Genomic DNA, 19,946 nt, shown 5'->3' on the forward strand with positions numbered 1-19,946 from the left:
GGGGGGGGGGGGGGGGGGGGGGGGGGGGGGGGAGAGGAGGCGGGGGGGGGGGGGGGGGGGGGGGGGGAAGCGAGCCGGCAGCCAGGAAAGAGGAGCGAGGCAGCGCACCTGGAACGAAGATCCTGGCAGGGGAACGGGAGAGGGCACTGGGGAGGAAAGAGGAGGCCCCCGGGCGCGCCCTGGCTTCTCTCCCGTGGCCTTCTGCCTTGTCGGCACTCTCCCTTCTCTGGCCAGGCTTCTCTCACCCATCAGTGTTCCAGAATTTGTATCTGCTCTCCTTCCCTCTTCACCCTCCCTTGTCTCTCTATCTCTGGCCGGCTCCTCTCCTTTGGTGGGTGGCTAACTAGAGGACCTAGGTATCCCTGGGCAGCTCATTCACAGCTCTCCACTCTAGGGCAGCAGGATGTCTGTGGATCCTGTCTGACCCTCACGCCTCTCCTCTTCCCTTCCTAGAAGCCCAACCAGTCGGGATGGAGTCCTTAATGAACTTGTATCATGAGGTGATGAAGAGAGCAGGTGAGACTTCAGCCCCTCCGACCTCTTCCCCCCCCCCTCCAGCTTCCCCAGATCCTGACCCTGTGCTTGTGTTCCCACAGACCCCCGGCTCCAGGGCTACCCGCTGATGGACACTCCGCTGCTCATGACCTCCATCCTTCTCGCCTATGTCTACTTCGTGCTCTCCTTGGGACCGCGGCTCATGGCCAATCGGAAGCCATTCCAGCTTCGAGGCTTCATGGTCATATACAACTTCTCCCTGGTGGCTCTCTCCCTCTACATAGTCTATGAGGTGAGGTGAGGGCACCCTCGTTCTGAAGGGGCTGCAGCTGGTCCTGCTGCCCCTCCTAACCCTGCCCACAATAGACTGGAGGGGTGGGCAGAGCCTTGGGTTGTCAGAGGAGGGAAATGGCCCCTCTGACCAGCTTACTTTTCCCAGAACCCTGAGGCCCTTCGGGTGAGTTGAACCCTAGGTAGGGGTGGTGCTGGGTGCTTTGGAGTGGGGCGTTAGGACTGGCCAGGGGGCCTCACTGGGGGCTTCCTTCCTCCCACCTTACAGATGGTTCGTGTGGCATGGCTCTTTCTCTTCTCAAAGTTCATCGAACTGATGGACACGGTGAGTGTGTGTTTGAGACTTGGGGCAGCAGGGGCAGGGTTGGGGAAAGCCAGGCCTCAGCCCTGACCACTCCCCTCCCCCTCCAGGTAATCTTTATTCTTCGAAAGAAGGACGGCCAAGTGACTTTCTTACATGTCTTCCATCACTCTGTGCTGCCTTGGAGCTGGTGGTGGGGCATTAGGGTGGCCCCAGGTGAGGAGGGGACAGGCTAGTGGTGGGCTTGGTGAGGCTGCTGGCCCCCTTAGAGCCAGCACTGCATTGACCCTATTCCTGTCTGCTTCCTACTTCCCAGGAGGAATGGGTTCCTTCCACGCCATGGTGAACTCCTCCGTCCATGTAGTCATGTACCTATACTATGGGCTGTCAGCTTTGGGCCCAGCAGCCCAGCCCTATCTCTGGTGGAAGAAGCACATGACTGCCATCCAGCTGGTGAGAAGCTACTCTGGTCTCCTCCACTCCCCCCCCCCCCCCCGCCCCCCCCCCCCCCTGGCCGCCCCCCGCGCCCCCCCCCCCCCCCCCTCCCCTCGGGGGGAACCACCTCCCCCCCCCCCCCCGGCGGGGGAGACCCTCCCGCCCCCCCCCCCCCCCCCCCCCCCCCCTGGGTCCTCTCTGCATCCCAGGCCTGAGCCCAACCCTCTCTCCCCCCAGATCCAGTTTGTGCTGGTTTCGTTGCACATCTCTCAGTATTATTTCCTGCCCAGCTGTGACTACCAGTACCCTGTGATCATTCACCTCATCTGGATGTACGGCACCATCTTCTTTGTGCTCTTCTCCAACTTCTGGTATCAATCCTATACCAAAGGCAAACGGCTGCCAAGGGCTGCCCAGCAGAATGGGGTGCCCAAAGTCAAGGCAAACTGAGCCAGGCTGGCCTCACCCTGGCCCTCGCCCACCACCTAAGTGCCTCGGGGCTGCACTGAGGGCAGCCATACCATTTGGGCAGGGGGTTTGCGGATCATGCCTCAGTCTCTGTTGATGGGTCACTGGACCTGGCTAGAGCAGGAGGACAGACCCGGACCCTCCCCTCTTCCTATGAGCTGGCACACAGGGACCACAACCACCCTCCCCTCCCTGTACCTTACCCCTAACCACAGGGGCTCCCTTGCCCTCTGCCACAGCACAGCCCTGGGGGTGGGGGTGCAGCTTGAGCTGGACATGCCCCCTTCCTCCCCACCCTGGGCCAACCTGTCTGGGGAAAGGGAATACTCAGGGCTGGCCCCAACCACAGGCCTGCGGCCTTTTAACTTTTCTCACACTGAAGAGGTCAGCAATAATCCTCCCTTGGTCATCGGGGACTTTGTTCTCACCCCATATCTGCCCTACTGCTGGATGGGCTGGGGCAAGGAGAATACGGCCCACAGGGGCTGCTCACTCACACGTGTCTTAATTAAAGTGACAGGAAACATCAGTGGCTTAGAGGTGTACTATGTCCTGATGAGCGTGTCTTTGAGGGGTAGTTGGGCTGAGATTTATTCAATGATTGAGTCTCAAGGCTAGATCAAGGCCCAGTGTCTGAGGAATTGGGGACTACTGTAAGCCATCTTCCTGAGCCGCCTCAGGTGGTACCTGTAGCAGGTTTGAGAGAGGACAGAGCAAGGCAGGGGGACAGATGTCTTTATTAGAAAAATAAAACCCAGTGGGCAGGAGGGGAGCTGGGGCCGGCCTTAGCGGATGCCCTGGTGGATGAGGCTGCTCTTGGCTGCACTCGCCTTCTCGCGCTCCCGCCGTTGCGCAGGGTCCAGCTCGAAGCAACGCCACAAGCGCAGGGTTTCATCAGCAGCAGCTGAGGCTACGGTGCAGCCGTCAGGGCTCATGGTCAGGCTCAGGACCCGGGCCGTGTGACCTTTGAGCTCAGCCACCTTGGCCATGCTCGGGTACTTCCAGATGACCAGCTGGTTCTGGGCAAAGCCATGGCCAGAGATGAGTTCTTTATAGTGTGGGGACCAGAGGATGGCACACACCTGAGACTGGGCATCCACCGCACTGAGACATGCTCCTGAGCAAACGTTCCAGATCCGGATGTGCCGGTCACTGGTGCCGCCTCCAGTGGCCAGCACATTAGACTGCCACGGACACCACGCCACAGCCTAGCGGGGACAGGGAAGGAAGGAAACAAGGGTGAGGAGAGTGTCAGCCCCCCCGTAGGGCTGGGCCATCCTGCCTCTGCCTGCCTTGGTCTCTTACCTTGACTGCACCCACATGCTGAGTGAAGGTCTGCAAGGGACCCCAGCCCCCGTCACTCGGGGCACTGGGCCACACATTCACCAAGTTGTCATTGCCGCCACTCGCCAGGTATCGGCCATCAGGGGCCCAGCGTAGGCCACACACTTCCTGGCTGTGTCCACTCAGCGTGGCCACGTGGTGCTCAGCCACTCGGACATCATGGTGATGGACGTGGCCAGACCGAGACCCACTGGAAAGAGGAGACAGCTAAGGGGCTCTGAGGGAAAGGGTCTCCATCTATCCCAATTGTCCCTCTCTCCTTCCCAGCAGGACTATGACAAAATGCCTGTGGCGTGGGAGCTGGAGGGAAAGAGCCAGTGGGAGCAGGGGGGCATTCATAGGGATAAGAGTCCAGCTCAGACCTGGAAAGGATGTAGCTGTTCCAGGCCAGGGCACCCACACGTGCTGTGTGGCTGCTCATGTTTCGAAGCCTCTTCTGCTGCTGGACATCCCACAGCTAGGGAGAGAGGAAAGGAAGGTTTGGGAGTCAGATGTTCTGCAGGGAGTCAGGGCTCCCCTTGAGTCCCTGCCTCCCATCAGTGAGCCTCTGGCCCTCACCTGAACCTCTGCACTGCTGGTGCCCACGGCCAGGTAGTTTCCCTCCTTAATCCAGGCCACGGAGGACACATAGTCCCCTGGGCGCTCTGTCTGCAGCAGCTGGAGGATCTCCCCTGAGCCTGCGTTCCACAGGTACACAGACGTGCCCAGAGCCACAGCCAGCACATTGCCACAGCTCCAGTCCATGAGGTTCAGGTCTGAGGCAGAGAGCAGGGGGAGCTGTATCCAGGGTTATTGAGCCCTCCTGTACCCCACCCCCTAAGCTTCCTGAGGCCACTCACAGTAGTCATTTCGAATTTCAGGGGCATCTAGGATGCGGTCAGGGAGGGAGGGGATATAGCGGCAGGTCTTCTTCCTGCTGGAACCTGGGGTGGCCTTCTGACTGTACAGCACCCGAAGGCTGTTCTGATAGCCCTCGGGGGCATTCTGGGGCTTCCCACTGAGCCGGAGGATCTTGGCTTCTTCCACATCAAAACCATTTAGATTCAAGGACCAGGCTTTCTGTTGCTCCTGAGGGCAGGACGGTACCACACTGGCTTTTCATATAACAAGCAGGCAACCCCCAACTCCACCCTGGAATGCCCCCCACACACACAAATACACACCTTCCTGGTGGGGGTGTGGTTGACTGGCTGATTCTCCTTGCTCAGCAGAAAGCTAGCCACCTCCATCTGGGATGTGCTTCGATGGGGGATGTAGCGATCCCCGCCTGCCTTACTGGGGGTGCTTTGTGTCTTGGGACCAGATTTGCCTGAGAAGACAGACAGAGGCTGGAAGGGTTGACCCCTACCCATGACCCCTAGGCCAGGTTGAAAAGGTCTGTTCTCCACATATTCCCCTCCCCAGCCCAAGCCCTCTGCTGTCCTCACCAGGAGTCCGGCCTGGCGTTCTTCCGGAGCTGTGCGATCGGTTGGCCGTGCGCATTGGGGAGGGGGGGGGCCCAGGGGTTTCCTTGGCTTTGCGCTGCCAACGAGCAGGAGGTGCGTTGACAATAGATGTGTCCAGCTGGAGCAGGGAGTGCAGATCATTCTCAAATACAAACTGTGCCATGGTGCCGGATCTGGGGGGAGAGAGGCCGGCAGCTGTCCATCAGAGCTCCTGAGGAGGGCAAGGGCAAAGGGAAGTCCTCTATTAGGAGGACCTGGGATGCTAGAGGCTACTGAGGCAACGGGAACAATGTAAGGTTCTGGACTAGGGTGACAAGCGAGGGTCAGAAAGAGGCAGAATGAACTCTGTGTAGAGAGGGGAGTCAAGGATGATGGGATAGCAATGTATTGCAGACATCTCAAAAGGCTGGAATCTAATAAGATTAACTTTAAATGGATAAATTTAAGGTCCTAGAATTGGGTTCAAAATAGCCCAATGACAGGAAGCAGGAGAGGCAGGCAAGAAATCACCTAAGACAGAGCAGCCCATTGGAGTAAATAGCAAAGCCAGGAGAAGGTACAGGTGTGGATAGAAGGGAAAAAAACATCTCTTAAAAATGAGGCCAGGGGTGGACTTGGAAGGCTTAGGGCTTCTTCATCTGGGAGCCAGAATTTGTTTGGAAAACTATAGCAATAACCATTGCAACAGAATTGGTTTCCTTTGTAATGCTATCCATGGTATGTATCTTTAAAAAAATTCTGAGAGGTTTCACCAGACAGAATGCCACAGGAATCCATGTCACACAAAAATGAAGCCTCCCTGCCTTAGAGAATATACACTGAATCTCCCAACAACCCTGGGAGGTGGGGGCTGTTTTGCATTGGAGCATAGGGCTTCCTGACTCCAGACCAACCCCTGGAGCTGCCTCCTTCGGTCAGATTTGTGAGATATAAAATGAAGCTTAAGCCCAAGCATAGCTCCTGGCAGGAAAGAGAAGGGGGAGATTAATGTCAGGCCTGGAGTCCGTAAGCCTCTGTTCAAATCCAGCCTCTGGTACTTCCTAGCAGTGTGAAATGTACTGGGCAGGGAAAAATCAGCTGAAGCCAGATGGTGAAGGGCCATGAATAAATGGCCAATAAAGGAGTCTGTATTTTACGGTGGAGGTAAGGAACGAACGGGGAGTACAGAAGCTTCTTGAGCAGAGAGACATGGTCAGTTCGGCAGCTGTGGGAGACCAGTCAGGAGGACCAGACGTCAGTGAAGGGAAGGCTGTTTTGGTCAAACAAGAGAAGAATGGCCCAGTCTGCAGATCTGGAGGGGGAGGAGGCCTGGGACCACTCCTCAGCTCTCACTACACAGCTGACTTCTGGCCTCCCACTGCCTCAGTCTGCCAATGCAAGTGCTAAGCCCTAGGCAGCACTTAGGATTTGCCTGGGGGGTGAGGGTGGGGGAGATACTCCTTTCTTAGTGGCCCCATCAACCCCCAGACTTCTAGACCCTGCTGTCAAGGGACATTTGGAACTACAATTCCCGCAGGCATGTCGAGCTCAGCTTGTCCACATCAGAATTCATTCAGCTCCCAAAAGAAAACTCGCCTTCCAAACTTCTTGCCAAGGGCTCCAGCCTCACCTCCTAGGTCTCACTCCCCAAAATGTCCAGAGTATCTCTTGCGCCTTTCCCCTTCTCTCTACTCCCGAGGATGACTAAAGCTTTTCCCAGGGGGCCTCCCTGCCTCCAGTCTCCACGAAGTTACCAGAAGATTTTCCGAAATTGAGAAAGGTCCGCCACCCCTCCCCTCCCACCTCTGTGCTTTTGCCCAGGCCGTGCCCCACACCTCCTGGAAGCCCTAGGTTCTCCCCCAAGCTCAGCTCTGGGACTGACTTCTGGGTGAGGTCTCCCCTACTTGGTCTGACTATCTGGATGTCCACAGCTCTTTCCTAGCACAGATAACACGGTGCGCTGCCTGCCCCACTGAGGGCAGGCCGGGCCGGGCCCGTCTGTCCCTCCCCTTCGTGGTGTCCAGACATCCAGCGGTCCAAAGCACTGCCCACAGCGCTCCAGGGTCCGGCCTGAGCCAGATTAATGCGCAGCAGGGAATCCCGGAGCACAACAGACTACCAAACAGCGCTGCAGCGACCCCTCCTCGGACCCTGCCCCCCCCCCAGGGCCCCCCCCCCACTCCCCCTTTGCTTTAGCCACGCCCCCTCCCCGCCCCCCCCCGGACCCCCCCGCTCCCCCCCCCTCCATATGTATGTTTTTCCGGCCCCCCCCCACCCCCTCCCCGGGTCGCGGTCCCCGTTTCCAAGCAGAGCCTGTCCACGCGGCACCGGCCCCCAAACAAGGAATGCACCACTCCGCCCCGGGAAGCCCCTCGCCTCCCGGGCCGGCCGCACCCTGCTCTCCCTGGAGTGGCCTCCTCGGACCCTGGACCGACGCGTGCTGACAGCCCCGCCCCGCCAAGGGCCTTCCTCCCTCTCTCACTGACACCTCCGCGGCTCCCACGGACTCCACCATCCTTCCAACGATCATCTCTGAGTCTGCACAGCAAGCCCTGACCTCGCTCTAACCCCGGCTCCCGCCGCGCCTCCGTCCCGGACAGCACATAGTCGGCACTTAATCCACGCTCGGTGCCCCACTCCGCTCCCTCGGCCCTCTGCTCCTCGGTTCCCGGCCACCTCATACCTCCTCCAGGTCTCGCCTCACCCTCTGCCGCCTCTACCTCCTCCACTGCCCGCGCAGGCTGGGCGTTTCCGGCCGCCGCCATTTGAAGGCTCCCGCCGCACTCCTATTGGCTGCTTCAAATCCAACGGCTGCAACTGCCATCCTCCATTGGCTCCGAGACTCAGGGCGGGACTTCCGCCGAGACACGCCTTCCTCGCGAGAGGCCAACCCCAGCCAGGCAAGGGGGCATGGAGAAGAGAGCCGGAGAAGCGGAGGCAGGGGAGGGGCCTGACATGGGACTAGGGCCAGTGACGGACTGGGGCTGAGGCGAGGGCGGGGCCTCTTTGGACAGGACCAATGAGAGACTAAGGCTGAAGCTAACGGGGGGACAGGGCGGGGTCACATTGAGGACGGGGCCAATGAAGAGCCGAATCTGAGGCAGAGGTGGAGCATGGAACAGCGTGTTTGTCGGGGTACCTAATGAGGGACCAGGGTACCCGAGGGGGCGTGGCGTAGCTGAGATGTTGCCTGACCGGAGGGCGGGGTCAACCGAGATACCCGAGCTGGCGTGGGGCGAAGCCCAGAGGGTCAGCCACCGGACTCCGGGACCCTTCTTTAAATTTTTCCAACCCCCGCTGGTAAGGGGGTTCAATGGCCTGAATCCTGCTGAATCCTAACCCTGCTGCCAGGGAAATCCCCAGTTTCGCCTTGAATACATTCAGGGATGGGGAGCTCACCTCCTATGGAGGCAGCTCGTTCCATTTGGCTAAAGCTCTCGCGCAGCCTTTTCACCGACTACATCCAGCCCGCCTCGATTTCCCTGCAGCCCCCACCCCAGTCCTTCTAGGGCATCTCTCCCTTTTCTTGCCCTCGGGGTTAGGGTTTGAGTTGGTCCAGGTCCGGCTGGGCTTGGCGACAGACATGTGGGCCCAGATGCGTCGGAGAAGACAGGCTGTTTCTCATAACACACCCACAGCCCACTCACGGATTTCCATCATTCTAGCGCTTTCTCTGTCTGCTTTTCCCCTCCTGGTGGGAATGCATCAGAAGGGGTTAGACTAGATTGTCTCTAGAAGAGGAAGGAGGCAGAAAGCGCGAATGCATTCCCAAACCCTCTAGGGACCTGGATTCCAGTCCTGCCTCTGATGTTGGTATTACCTGTGTGAACCTGCGCAAATCGCTTAGCCTCCGAAGGCCTCATTTTCCTCATCTATAAAATAAGGGAGTTGTCTTACAGGCCTTTGGGGTCCCTTCCAGTTCTAGACCTAGGCTCCTCCAAGGTCCTTCCCGGTCCGAATCCTAGGGAGCCCTCGACCCCCTCTGTTTCACAGAACACTGAAGAGATGCTGCCCAAGGCGATGGGGAGTTAGAGAAAGTTTCTGAGCAGGAAAACACTCAGGAGAAGACTTCTCTGGCTTGGAACTTTTGACTTAGACAAAGGTCCCTTGGAGGTGGAGGGTGTTGGGGAGGAGGGAGCTTCAGTACATTGGAGGAGGGAAGGTAATGTGGCCGAGTGGAAGACTGAGATTTTTGAGACTGATCCAGGGATTTCATTGCAGGAAACTCAGTCAACCAGCTACTCTGAAATTTACAGCCCTAAAGAGTAGCCTGGGGCATCCAGAGGCTGAGGGAGTGGCTGAAATAATTAATGGATATAAGAATGAAAAGCATTTATGAAGCACCCAGAGGTACTATGCACTCAGCACTGTGGATACCAACAAGAGCCCATGTCCTCAACAAATTCGTTCTAATCACTCTAATGGGGAAGACATTGGGTGGGAGCTGGGCCCTTTGGTCCACAAAGTTACCAGGAGGGTTACCCAATAGCAGAGTTGATTTGATCTTGGCTCCAGAACTGGAGGATGAAAGGAAGTGACTGGTGAGACTGTGGAGCTGGCAGGAGAGGAGGGAGGGAAATGAAGCATGGGTGAGGCTTTCTTGCAATAATACCCCAGGAAGGATGCAGTAACATGCTCAGGCTCCTCCAGTCATCATCAGAGACTAGACTTGAACCTAGGTCTCCCTGACTCAGAGGCCAGCTCTCAGGCATCATGCCAGACACCTCTTTTAGGATCAAAGTAAAAAAAAAAAAAAACCTAAGAGAGTACCAAAAGCTGCTGGGGGAGCTAGTGAGTTTCCTGTCATTGCTGGTCTTCCAGGGGAGGCTGGATGACTGACTTCTTGGTGCCGCTGCAGAGAGGGCCCTGAAGATTCTGGGACTCAGTTGGCAATGAACAGGGAATGATCAGAAGACAAGGCTCTCAGCTTGGCCAGTTTTGGGATGTGTGTGAGAAGGCAACAGAAAAGCTGGGGGAAACAGTCATGCCAGGACTTGAAGGCAGCTGGAGTCTAGACTTGATTTTGTGAGTGATGGGGGTTGAGGGGATGACACCTTAAGGTTTCTGTGTCAGGACAAAGATGATCCAACCTGGACTCAAGATGACTCTGTCAGCATCCACAGCATTGTTTGGAGGGAGGAACTTAGAGACAAGGAGACTAATGAGGACCTATTTGCCAGATTGGTCCTGGTCCGATCCTGAGGCTCGGGGATTGAGGTGGTGATCCTAGCTCTTGGGAGGAAGTGGCAAATCATAAATCAATCATAAGAGAGTCATAAGCCAACAACAAGCATTTATTAAGGGTGTGCCAGACAATGAGCTAAGGAGTGGGGATATAAACATGAGAGTCCCTGACCTCAAGGAACTTACATTCTGGGGAGAACAGGTAAGAGGTGCAATGGGAACAATTGGCTCACCCCCCCCCCCACCCCATGCAAATCAGGTTGGTTCTCCCTTAAAAGATCTTGAAACCATTCTGGAGGGTGATAGGCTCATGTCACTTCAGGGCTTCAGACCATTGACCGGCCCCAGGAGCCTGCCTGGGCAGCTGAGCTCCTGAAGCAATGCTCTCTCCTGGGTGAACATCTTTTTCCTGTCATGGCTAAGAAAGGTTCTTTTGTTAGCTGCTGGGTGGATTACAAGCATTTTATTTCATGCTTCTTTTGCACCTAAACTAGCAGGAGATTGGTCTGAGTAAAGCCTGAGGGCACCAACAATAAGGTAATCAGCCAAGGCCTTCTCTGCAGGGGAGGCCATCTGGGCTGGGATCTGAAGGAGACCAAGCATTTTGAAAGGTGGAGGTAAAGAGGGAAAACATTTCAGGCATGTGGGCAGGGGGATGGCCAGTGCAAAGACATGGAGTCCACAAAGGGAAGGGACCTCCTCGGAGAAGGAATCAATGCATCCAGCCTTGTGGAGAACATAGCAAAGGAGGAACAGCCAGGACTTGGCAACCCACTGACTGTATGTGAAGGCTGAGGGTAGAGGGGTCTGAGATGAATGGGTGATCAGAAGGATGGCAGTACAAGGAGGCTGGAGGGGGAGCTGAGAAGTGAGGGCTGAAGATGTAGAGTATAGGGCTGCAGGGGCATAGAGAATAGTGGGAGGCCTGGGAGATGGGGTGGAAAGCCAGCACAGAAAGATGTTTGTGAGCACACTGACAACTCAGCACGAGAGTCACCTTCAGCACCTGCCCCTGCTCTGAAAGGCCTCTAGGTAGAAGGCAGGCTAGAGCCACCAGTGCATAGTGAATGCAGGGAATGGCCCAGTTCTCTGTTATAAAAGCCGAGAGTAGGGTCCTGGCACCCCTCAAAGTGGGCAGGAGATAAAAAACGAGGTCAAGGAGAACCACGCCACCTGTCTCCAAGTACAGAAAGAGCTGCCATGGAAGAGGGATTAGGCTGCTTCTGCTTGGCCTCATAGGGCAGAAGCAAAAGGAGTGGCAGGAGGTTGCAAAGAGGCTGACTGAGGAAGCTTGCTAATAGCCATCTCCAAGGGGTATAGGCTGCCCTGGGAAGAGAGAGGCTCCCCTCCTTGGAGGTCTTCTACCAGAGGGTGAATGGCACCTACTGGACACATCACAGGGCAGATTCTCATTAGAGATGGTGCAGATACAGGCTTCTTTTGGGGGCTTCCCTGCCCATGGAGGTCTTCAGACCTCAGAAATTTAAGAATTCTCTATTTCTCCTGTATGTCCACCTGGCATTTAAGGCTCTCCATCATCTGGCTTCACCCTATACATTAGTCCATGAGCACATGCTGAGTGGCAATTCTGTGCCCTAGGTTAGCCTGGCAGTTCTGCTCACTGTCCCTCCTCCCCCCTCCCTGAATTCCAATACTATGCAATTTGGTGCTGACCCTGTAGGGTCCTGAGGCCTGGGTCTGAATCCTCCCTTGGACACTCACTGACCATCTCTGAAACTGTTTGCTCCTCTGTGAAGTGGGGGGGAGGGGGTAGGGGTGAGATACCAGTAGTGGCTTTCTCCCTATGGGGGTCTTGTGAGGCTTACCTGAGACATGAGCAAGCTTCAGAGTGTTCCCCACGTCAGTCATAAGGCCTGGTATCCTTCAGGGCTTCATGTATGTGCCACCTTCCCCCAGCCCTCACAGCTCACCCCTCCTGTCTTGGAGGCTGTCTCCCCTTCTAGCCCAGTGCTGGGACCAGAGCAGAGGTGAACAGGGCTTGGCTTCCCCAAGGTCCCACAAGACTGGAAGGCAGAACTGAAAGCTAGCTGGGGCTTCTTCATTCCCAGGCTGGTGATGGCCCTACAAAGAGGGCCTCCAGTTCTCCCTAACACCCAGGGTGAATGGAGAAAGGCAGTGCCTCTCTCTAGAGAAAAATCTCATTTGCCTTTCAGGGCCCCTCATCCTCCCCAGACTTTGCTCAGTCATGCTCATTTGCCAACCCCCATGTACTAGTCTCTGCTGCTGTGAGGCAGCAGGGTGCCAGGTCCAGGCTGAGGAGGTCTGACAGGCCCCTTCTCCCTATGACAATGGGCAAGGGTCTGACCACTCCTTAGTCCCGTCTCCCTCTCCCTGTCTCCAGTATATAAAGCTCAAGTGGTCATTCAAGGAAACCTTTATTGAGCGGCAATGTGAGAGAGACTAAGAAGCCTATCCAGTCAATGACCCCAGGGGCTCCAGCTGGATGGGGAATGAGCTACCTGAGTAAGAGTTGGGGGATGATTTCCTGCTCTGTACAATGAGGCTGGCAGAGGCTTTGGGAAAGACTGCCCCTGGGTGTCGGGACAGAACCCAAGTACTTTGTAATAAAGCCTCAAGGCCCTAGTGTTGGCAACTCTGGGGACCAAAGGCTGCTGAGGCAAAGGCCAGGCCCAGGGAACATGCAGCCAGCCTTGCTCAGGCTTCCACAACTGGGAAGTGGTGTTAGGGCTGGGCATTGAGGAGGGAGGGGGGAGCTTGGCCACGACTGTGCTCTATGGAGCTTAGTTTAGGAGGTCTTCCTGAGAGGGTGAACAGTAGAGAAGAGGTTTGCTCAGGAGATGGGGACATATTCCATCAGGGCAAGGGCCCCACTCTATGAGACTCCCCAGGAGGTCAAGAGAGTCAGTAAACTGAGCTGGAGTTCACATGGGAAAGCAGTGGGGTGAAGGGGGTCACTGACAGGCACTCGTGCCCAGAGGCTCTGGGGAAAGGTATTGCGTCCAAGGGCTGGTGGCAGGGATTTGAGGCTGGGAGGGGCTGGGACAAGTGAGGTAGGTAAGAGTAGTTGTCAATGTGGGTGGTGGGGTCAAGCTCAGACTCTGAAGGGACTGGGGCTAAGGGTGGGGACCAGGACCCCAGGCAGCCAGCTTGCAGCAACACTGGATAGTCCAGCTGGGACTGGCCATCCGCAGACTCAGAAAGGATCTCCAGGAGGCTCGGTTCCTCTTCTTCATCTACTCCTGAGGCTGAGGTCTTGGGCTAGAAGAGATGAGGTCAGGGGCTGTGGGGGAGGACATAGATCTGATCAGGAATCCCAGGAGACAGGGGCAGCACTCACCTGGCTCATAGAGGCTGGGGGCTCAGTGAGGAAGCCTCCAAGGACCCGATGTAGGTCAGGAAGTGGAGGCCAAAGGGTCTGCCGCAGGGCCCTGCACAGGGAGGGAGGGTGAGACAGGCACTGCTGGCAGTGAGGGGACTCTTGGGGGGATGTGAGAGGGACAGTGGGGAGGGGGCAGCAGTGAGCACCCTGGAGCCTTGTACTCTAGGATCTGAGCTCTTACAACAGCATTCTGATGTCGACATGGGCAAACAGGCCTCTCATCAAGATGTTGTCACAGACCTCCTTGAGTGTGTTCTAGGAACAGGGTGTCCTGTCCCTCCCCTGTCAGGTGGCCTGGAGCCTACTGTCCTGTCTCAAGCCCTGCCACAGCTTGGAGTAGGCCGAAGCCGAGCAGGGCTGGCTGGCTAGAGCTGGCTGCCCATGAGCTGCCTGGGCCGATGACAGGACTGGGGTCAAGCTCAGTCTTGCAGGGCCCTTCACTACCAGGAATCGCTCCCTCGAGTCTGCTTTCAGAAAGAAAGGGCCCACTTTGGCCTCCTGTCCCTGTCCCACCTGGGCTCAAGCCAAGAGAAGGACTCTTCAAGGCCTCAGGCATGACCGTTGTCCAAGCCTTTCTGATCCAGCCCGAGATGTCCTAAGCTTTCCTGGAAGACAGCCTAGCATCCAGGGCAGTGGATAATCACACTGTGTCTTAGATCCTTGTCTTAGCTGCTTCTGGCCACTAAATAATGAAACTGTGCCCCAAGTAGGACAGCCCCATCAGCATCCATGGAGGGAGGGAAGCTTCTAGAGAAGAGTGGCCAAAGGAAGCCCAGGGGCAGCTCCCCTCTGCCCTCTCAGAAGCAGGGACCAGACTGCTGTTCTTCCTGATGCCCAGGCCTGAATGGGCCTCTCGCTCACAGCCCTGCTCCTGGTTCTAGTCTCTGTGGCCAAACAAATTCTCCCTCCCACAACAGCCCTGTAGACAGCTGAAGGCAGGGAGGGACCTCATTCCTGGAGTCCTTTCTACCCCAAGCACCCTCTGTTTCTTTGATGAATGCTCGAAAGCCTGGGACTCCAGGCCCTTTGCTCAGCCCTTGCTTGTAGACACCCTGTGGCTTCTCAATATCTTTCTTAAACTGTGGCCACCAGAAATGAGTACACCAGGTCTGACCAGGGCAGAGGGCAGAGAAAGCAGAATCCTCAGCTCCTGACTTCTGGAAGCTGGGCTATCTTGATGTGGGCCACAATCCCATTCACTTAATTGGCTGCCACAGTCCCACCCTCTGAGGTCATCCCCAATTTATCCTGTCGAAATCTTCTTGCTTCATATGTGTCTGCATGTCTCCTCCATTAAAACCTGGGACTGGTTTTGCCTTCATGTTCCCAGCCCTTACCCTGGTGTCTGGCATACAGTAGTCCATTTGTACGACAAAGTGCTTTACTTAGATTCTAGGTAGGTGCTACTATTAGCCCCATTTTACAGAAGACAACTGAGGCAAACAAAGGTTAAGAGACTTTCCCCAGGTGAAGCCATCCACACAGGAAGAGTCAGAGGGTTTGGAGCTCGGATTCATGCCTCAGTGACACCTCAATGTTCCAGAGCTTTGTCAGACAAATCCTGGTCTAACTCTGATCCTTCCTCACCTTGTACTCGGGAAGCTGATTTTTGGCACCAAAGCCCATGTCCTACTTAGCCCTACTGAATCTCCTCTCGGCAGATGCAGTCCAATGGCCCTCTCTGGCTCTTTGGGGATCCTGATGCCACAGTCCAGAGTTAGCTCCCTCCTGGAGGGTTCCCTGTCAGTCACCGGCCCTCTCCTCTGTACCAGTTACTTCCACATTGTTGCTTTCCATAGGATATGAGCTCTTGGTGGCAGACATCATGGCTGTGCCCTTCTCTGTCCCCCGCAGCTCACAGTGCCCAGTCCAGAGTTTGCTTATGATAAATATTTGTTGACTGATTTATGATACCCTTATCCAACTCAAGAGTTTAAAAAAGAAGTTAGATCAGCACAGGGCCAGGCACAGATCTCCAAGGCATTCACTCCACTAACCTTCTACCTCGATGACACGGAACCATCACTACTTTTTGAGGGCAGCCATGCCACCTGTTTGGAATCCCTTTCATTGGTGATTCCTTTGCTGTCTTCTCCCTTTTATCATCTAGCTCACACTCTCCATCTTCTCTACGAGAATATTCTAAGAACCTGATCAGAAGCCTGTCTAGAATCTAGATCACTGCTACCCCCACGGCAGCCCCAGGACACCTGGAGAACACCTGCTGACTACTGCCCACTGAACCTGGAGAAAGCACAGCAGTGGAGAGCAGGGGCCACCCTGAAGATTCAGAAGAGAAAGGGAGACAGAAGTTTAAGAAGAAGGTGCTTCAGGAGAGCTTTGGATTTACTGGTCTTAACTCAGGCCCCGGTCTGGGGCTGGAAAGCACCAACAAGGAAAGACCAGGGTCCCCAGATTTGTGACCTAATGAATAAAGTGAAAAGGGGTAGAACTGCCCTGGGGCTCAGACAAGCTGGGTCCTGCAGTGACTATAACAGGGCCTTGCTCTGAAATCTAGTCCCGGCTCTACCACGTGATATCTGGATGACCTTGGGCCAGTCACTTCTCCCTTCCTGCCCTCAATTGCTCTATTAAAAAAGGGACTTTAAAAAGTCCCTTCCATAGCTGAATCCATGATCCCACAGCCAGTCTGTAGTGCAAGTTATAAAATAGTACGAGGTCACATTAATGCAAGTCAAAATTCAATTAAGTGACATGTTTCAGCTTTTTGAGGGTTTTAGCACACTGCTATGGATCACTGCATGTACATGGGCTATGCTGCTATGTGCCCTATTACTAATAGCTGGGTTAATGTCTTACTAAAATGGACAAAGGGAAGACTGAGATGGAAACCGAGCCAGCACAAAAAGGCAACAGTCTGCCGTAACACCAAAGCAATAATGAGGTAACTGAATGATATGAGCGCCGGCCTGAAATCGGCTGTGATGTCAGGCCAGCTGAATCTGCTGAGCTGTGTTAGAAAACATACAGGCGGAATCGGAGACAAAAACAAAAGCTGCACCACCTTTTGTGGTTTGCAGAGACCTACAAAGAAGAGAAGTGTTGTGATGATTAACATGGAGTGCCTTTTAGTTGCAGGACTGAGGACTGCAATCAATGCAGCCATTCAGCAGACAAAAGCTTTAAGTGTATTTAAGGCAGGGAAAGGAAATGGAAATAAGTGGATCATAAAGGCACTTTTACTGAGCTTGGCTGATTGCTTGAAAAACTGAGTTCAAATGTATAACTTCTATCGAATTGCTTACAGTCTCAGGGAGGGAAAGAGAAAATTTGGAACTCAAAAGTGTCTTAAAATGTTAAAAATTGTCTTTACTTGTAACTGGAGAAAATAAAATTATTTTTAAAAACTGAGTTCAGGGGCAGCTAGGTGGTGCAGTGAATAGAGCATCAGCCCTGGAGTCAGGAGGACCTGAGTTCAAATATGACCTCAGACACTTAATACTTACTAGCCATGTGACCTTGGGCAAGTTACTTAACCCCAATTGCCCAGCCTTACCCCCTCCAAGAAAAAAAGCAAAAAATTAAAATTAAAAAGAAAAAAAAAGAAATGGATGTTCTGGAAGGCATCCTAGAATAAGCCTCCTTCATCCACCGAAAAATTCATTGATCAGTATATCCATTTTCTTTTCCAAAACATCAGGATATTTCGCTGCCATATCCTCATCTGCCTCTTTGTTAATTTTAATATTATGCAATTGAACTCAGTTTTTTTTTCTTTTCTTTCTTTCTTTCTTTTTGGAGGGGGAAGGCAGGGCAATTAGGGTTAAGTGACTTGCCCAAGGTCACATGGCTAGTGTTAGGTGTCTGAGGCTGGATTTGAACTCAGGTCCTCCTGACTCCAGGGCCAGTGCTCTATTCACTGCACCACCTAGCCGACCCCAGAACATCCATTTCTAGGAAAGAAAAAAGCTCTACTTGGATTTAAAGTGTCTAAGGATTGCCTAGCACTTTTGTTGGGAGATAATTCAGAAGGGGATTTAAAATCAAAACCAGTATTTGTTGATCAAGACTGAAACCCTCCCACTTGGAGAGATGACAACCATTGACTGCTTCAAGCATGAGTGACTCGAGTTATTTCCAAAGGCTGGTTTTCAAGTTTATTTAAACCTAGGCCAGTAAAAGCATTATTGATTTTAGAAAATGCTCCTGTTTATCCAGCCACACTTGGTTTATGGTATGAGAATGTGAACATGCAAATGCATGAGACGTAGATAACATTCTGTGCCCCTACCAGCATCTCTATGAATATTTTTAAAAAAGAGAAGACAACTCAGTTCATGCTGCTAAAATATTTTAAATTACAATAAAAACATTTTCAACATATCAGTGTAGGTTTACCTATAGTTAGTGTAGGCTTACCTGTATCTATGGTAAATTCAATAATTTAATTTTTTAAGTTTTATTTTCTATAACTGATGAAGAATGCATGACCCTTGCCCTTCTTCCCAGATTCCTTTGGTTGAAATGTAAAGGAAAATTGGATAGTCTGAGTAAGGGGTTTGAAAGATTTAGAAAGATAAATAAAGCCTTGGTTGAAAATATGGACGGCAGATAAGAAGGTTTGGGAACAAATGGAGGACATCCAAATCCCTCCTGTCCCTGCATAGTTGTTCTGGGTACCCTTGTGCCAACTTCAGATGGGTTAAGCATGTTGGGAGGGTGTGAGGAAGTCTGACTTTATTTCAAGAAGAAAGGTGAGGGGTCATGCATTCCTCATCATAAATACTCTTTTTACTTTGTAATAAGCCTGAATTAGAAATGCATTTTTCCTATTTTTTGCTATTATGTTATATTAATAAATTTATTTTTAAAAAATTTTCATTATATTTTCCATTGGGTTACCATATTTTGGGGGCAGCTAGGTGGCAGAGTGGATAGAGTGCCAGGTCTAGAATCAGGAAGATCTGAGTTCAAATGTGACCTCAACCACTGTCACTTAGCCCTGTTTACCTCAGTTTTCTCATCTGTAAAATGAGCTGGAGAAGTAAATAGCAAACCACTCCAGTATCTTTGCCAAGAAAAGCCTCAATGGGGTCACAAAGAACCAGACATAACTGAAGAAACAACTAAACAACAAAAATGATATTTCACATAAAATGATAATTTCAAATAGTGAGAATTCAAATCATGGGATTAACTGTTCACACTAATTGGGACCTGGCTGTAGTTTACAGGAGAAAATGTCCAAGAAAAGAGACAGTAATCAATAAAACTCATGGCTAGAGATATTTGTAAAAATCTACATACAAACATATCAAATATGGGTAATAAGCAGGGAAAACTAGAGGTTTAATAATAATAAGACAGTCTGCTAGAAGGGGTCCCTGTGACCTGGGCTGAACTCTGGAAGAATACAGAGAGGCAGCCATGCCCTAAGGATCTACTTAGGGGAGGAAATCCAGGATGCTCAAGAGAGAAGTGTGGAGAGAGCATCCAGTGGGAAGGAAGTTCCCCAGCAGGAGGAAGAGAGTGGCATGGCTTTGGGGGAGTGTGCACTGAGGGCCAGAGAGAGGAAATGGATTGGCCTGATAGCACTGAGGCAGGACAGGGCATGGCCTCTGGCCTGGCCAGCTGGGCCTCCTGCAGACACCTCAAACTCAGTATGTTCCAGACTTTTCCCTAACCCTGCCCTCTTCTGTCCAGGGTGCCACCATCCTCCCAGTCCCCCAGGCTTGAACCCTTAGTGTGAATTTGACCCCATGCTCCCTCCCTCCCTCAGACAACCATAGCACATCTTCTGGACCCAAGCCCTTTGTTCTGATGGCCCAGCTGCCACCCTCCTAGGGCAAGGCCTTCCTACTGGCCTTCCTGCCTGCCTCATATTTCACTTCTCTAGCCTCCCTCCACCCCCAACCCAGCTGCTAACTTGATATTGCTAAAGCTCAACTATTAACCCCTCTGCCGTTACTAAAACTCTCGTGGTCCCTCTTGCCTCTAGGATAAAGAGAAAATTCCTCCATCTGCTTGGCTTTGAAAACTTTTCACAACCTAGCCCCCCATTATTTCCCTCCACACACTCTAGCCTAGCTACCCTGGCTTTCATCTCACATGATATTCCATTTGCTGTTTCTAGGCCTTTGCCCAGGCTGTGCCCCATCCCTGGTATGCCCTCCCTCTTCATCTCCACCTCTTAGAATCCCTTCTCCTTCCCAGCTCAGAGTCCCTAGCTACTAGTGCAGGGTTTTGTTTGTTTGTCTTTTTCGTCATGGACACTTTCAAAAGTCTGGTGAAGCCTATGGACTATTTCAAGAATACAGTAATATTTTAAAATGATGTACATAGGACCACAAAGAAAACAAAAATAACCTCACAAAGCGAGTTCCCAGGCTCCTTCCCCCAACTGAGAATCCCTGAGCTGTGATATTTCCCTCCAAAAAGGGCCTGTGGCATTTCTTGCTTACACACTGCCAGGCACACAGCAGGTACTTAATAACTCCTCACTGACAGCTTGATAGGGCCTGTGATTTCTCTCTGCTAAAAGCAAGGCAGCTGATAAACTTGCAGGCTGCCTGAATGACGGCTCATCCTTCCAGAGGGGGCAGATGTGAGGAGGGAGTCACCTGGCCTGGTCCTGACCAAAGGCTGGCCCCTGTAATGTGAATGTAAATTTTAAAGATCTTCC

General features: G+C 53.2%; 3 protein-coding genes across 7 annotated transcripts in view; 1 reads left to right on the forward strand and 2 right to left on the reverse strand.

The window, feature by feature from the left end:
- The window catches only part of LOC138165072 (very long chain fatty acid elongase 1), a 2,875-nt gene extending 356 nt beyond the window's left edge, over window positions 1–2,519 (forward strand). Inside the window, exons 2-7 of the mRNA XM_069093200.1 lie at window positions 454–516; window positions 597–787; window positions 1,055–1,111; window positions 1,198–1,303; window positions 1,404–1,540; window positions 1,760–2,519. Coding sequence (XP_068949301.1) covers window positions 471–516; window positions 597–787; window positions 1,055–1,111; window positions 1,198–1,303; window positions 1,404–1,540; window positions 1,760–1,972 — 750 coding nt within the window. The 5' untranslated portion in view covers window positions 454–470 and the 3' untranslated portion in view covers window positions 1,973–2,519. The remainder of the gene's footprint in view (window positions 1–453; window positions 517–596; window positions 788–1,054; window positions 1,112–1,197; window positions 1,304–1,403; window positions 1,541–1,759) is intronic.
- A 189-nt stretch (window positions 2,520–2,708) lies between these two features.
- LOC138165070 (cell division cycle protein 20 homolog) lies at window positions 2,709–7,504 on the reverse strand. Of its 5 annotated transcripts, none has more exons than XM_069093197.1 (8): window positions 7,442–7,504; window positions 4,762–4,952; window positions 4,498–4,643; window positions 4,174–4,402; window positions 3,893–4,089; window positions 3,697–3,791; window positions 3,296–3,524; window positions 2,709–3,198 (listed from the first exon to the last, which is right to left on the reverse strand). In XM_069093197.1, exons 2-8 carry the CDS (start codon window positions 4,940–4,942, stop codon window positions 2,776–2,778), a joined length of 1,500 nt encoding a protein of 499 aa, XP_068949298.1. In that variant the 5' UTR covers window positions 4,943–4,952; window positions 7,442–7,504; the 3' UTR covers window positions 2,709–2,775. The 5 variants fall into 5 exon arrangements, with proteins under 5 accessions (XP_068949298.1, XP_068949300.1, XP_068949296.1 ...); XM_069093199.1 differs by having other exon boundaries at window positions 4,762–4,990; window positions 7,442–7,498; XM_069093195.1 differs by having other exon boundaries at window positions 7,327–7,458.
- Window positions 7,505–12,319: 4,815 nt separating this feature from the next.
- LOC138164759 (thrombopoietin receptor-like) overlaps window positions 12,320–19,946 on the reverse strand; it is an 11,713-nt gene continuing 4,086 nt past the window's right edge. Inside the window, exons 4-5 of the mRNA XM_069092722.1 lie at window positions 13,262–13,352; window positions 12,320–13,182 (exon numbers count right to left, since the gene is read on the reverse strand). Coding sequence (XP_068948823.1) covers window positions 12,826–13,182; window positions 13,262–13,352 — 448 coding nt within the window. The 3' untranslated portion in view covers window positions 12,320–12,825. The remainder of the gene's footprint in view (window positions 13,183–13,261; window positions 13,353–19,946) is intronic.

Source organism: Petaurus breviceps, unplaced genomic scaffold (assembly GCF_028583685.1).
Source record: "Petaurus breviceps papuanus isolate PSGF00001 unplaced genomic scaffold, PetGlider_PUasm1.0 207, whole genome shotgun sequence".
Taxonomy (NCBI): Eukaryota; Metazoa; Chordata; class Mammalia; order Diprotodontia; family Petauridae; genus Petaurus; species Petaurus breviceps.

Coding starts and splice junctions, on each gene's coding strand:
- LOC138165070 (XM_069093195.1), bottom strand. CDS start 7,439: ATGAGGTGGCCGGGAACCGAGGAGCAGAGGGCCGAGGGAGCGGAGTGG. Junction 4,090..4,173: donor TGAAATTCGAAATGACTACT/GTGAGTGGCCTC, acceptor TCTCTGCCTCAG/ACCTGAACCTCATGGACTGG. Junction 3,525..3,696: donor AACAGCTACATCCTTTCCAG/GTCTGAGCTGGA, acceptor TCCTCTTTCCAG/TGGGTCTCGGTCTGGCCACG.